The sequence below is a fragment of the Eimeria mitis genome, genomic scaffold (genome assembly GCF_000499745.2).
Source record: "Eimeria mitis Houghton genomic scaffold, Emh_scaff1331, whole genome shotgun sequence".
In the NCBI taxonomy this organism is placed as follows: domain Eukaryota; phylum Apicomplexa; class Conoidasida; order Eucoccidiorida; family Eimeriidae; genus Eimeria; species Eimeria mitis.
Genome location: NW_013568793.1, coordinates 9,296 through 10,545, shown reverse-complemented (window position 1 = coordinate 10,545; position 1,250 = coordinate 9,296). Strand labels below are relative to the sequence as shown.

General features: G+C 56.2%; 1 protein-coding gene across 1 annotated transcript in view; it reads left to right on the top strand.

Moving 5' to 3' along the window:
- EMH_0034820 (DnaJ / zinc finger (C2H2 type) domain-containing protein, putative) overlaps positions 1-1,250 on the top strand; it is a gene marked incomplete at both ends in the record, with an annotated part of 1,513 nt that overhangs the window by 130 nt on the left and 133 nt on the right. The window contains 2 exons of the mRNA XM_013494914.1: positions 3-26; positions 418-1,250. Of these exons, the coding sequence (XP_013350368.1) occupies positions 3-26; positions 418-1,250 (857 nt within the window). The remainder of the gene's footprint in view (positions 1-2; positions 27-417) is intronic.

The following is a 1,250-nucleotide window of genomic DNA, read 5'->3' as shown; positions in this document are numbered from 1 at the left end:
GGGCTATAGCCAGACAAGCTGAACTAGTAGGCCAATGCTGCTGCTGCTGCTGCTGCTGCTGCTGCTGCTGGTGCTGCTGCTGGTGCTGTTGCTGCTGCTGCTGCTGGGGATGATGGGGATGCTGGGGATGATGGGGATGCTGGGAGATGCTGAGTCTGGTTTAGTTGCTGTTGCTGCTGTTGCTGCTGTTGCTGCTGCTGCTGCTGCTGCTGCTGCTGCTTTGGGGAGTGGGAGGGATTTGTAGCAGTTCTTTTAGCTGCTTTGCTGCAGCTGTTTTTGCTGCTGCTGCTGCTTTTCTTGATGCTCCTGCTGCTGCACTTTTTGCTGCTGCTGCTGCGTTTCTTGCTGCTGCTGCTGCTGCTGCTGCTGCTGCTGTGGATTCTCTTTTTCTGTGGTTTTGCGTGTTTGGTGCTGCAGGCGCAGCAGCGCCTCGATGAGAAGCGGCTGAAGGAGGAGGAGCAGCAGCGGGTGCAGCAGCAGCAGCAGCTGCTGCGGCAGCAGAGGCAGCAGCAGCAGGAAGAATACTACGCAGCCTTGAAGGCAGAACGCCGGGCCCTGAGGAAGCAAGGCCATGTCTTTGCTGACAGCAGCAGCAGCAGCAGCAGCAGCAGCTGTTCCTCCTCTGAATCCGAGGCGGAGACGCAGACAAAACAGCAGCAGCAACAGCAACAGCAGCAGCAGCAGCAGCAGCAGCAGCAGCAAGAAGGAAGAAAACGGACAGATGATGAAGCATTCGAGGCATGGTATGAGAGCTGCAGCCAGGGGCCCCCTGGGGGCCCTATCCGTTTGGGTTCTTTAGGTACAACGAACTTTGCTGCAGCAGCAGCAGCAGCAGCAGCTGCTGCTGCTGCTGCATCCTCGGACTCAGCACAGCAGCAGCAGCAAAAGCGCAGCAGCAAGAGCAGCAGCAGCAGCAGCAGCAGCAAAGTGAAAGTAATATATATATGTGAAATATGTGAAAAAGAATTCCGCAGCTCGCAGCAATATGAAGCACACGCAAAGTCAACAAAACACAAAAAAAATTTAAAGAGACTGGCAGAGCAGCTCGAGCAAGACCTAGAGGGAATAGATGCTGAAGAATATATACCAGACACGCAGCAGCAGCAGCAGCAGCAGCAGCAGCAGGAGGGGGAGGGGGAGGAGGGGGAGGAGGAGGTGCTGCAGCAGGAGAGGCAGCAGGTGGACGCAACAGACAGCGATGAACCATCAAAGGAGAAGCAGCAGCAGCAGCAGCAGCAGCAGCAAGAGCT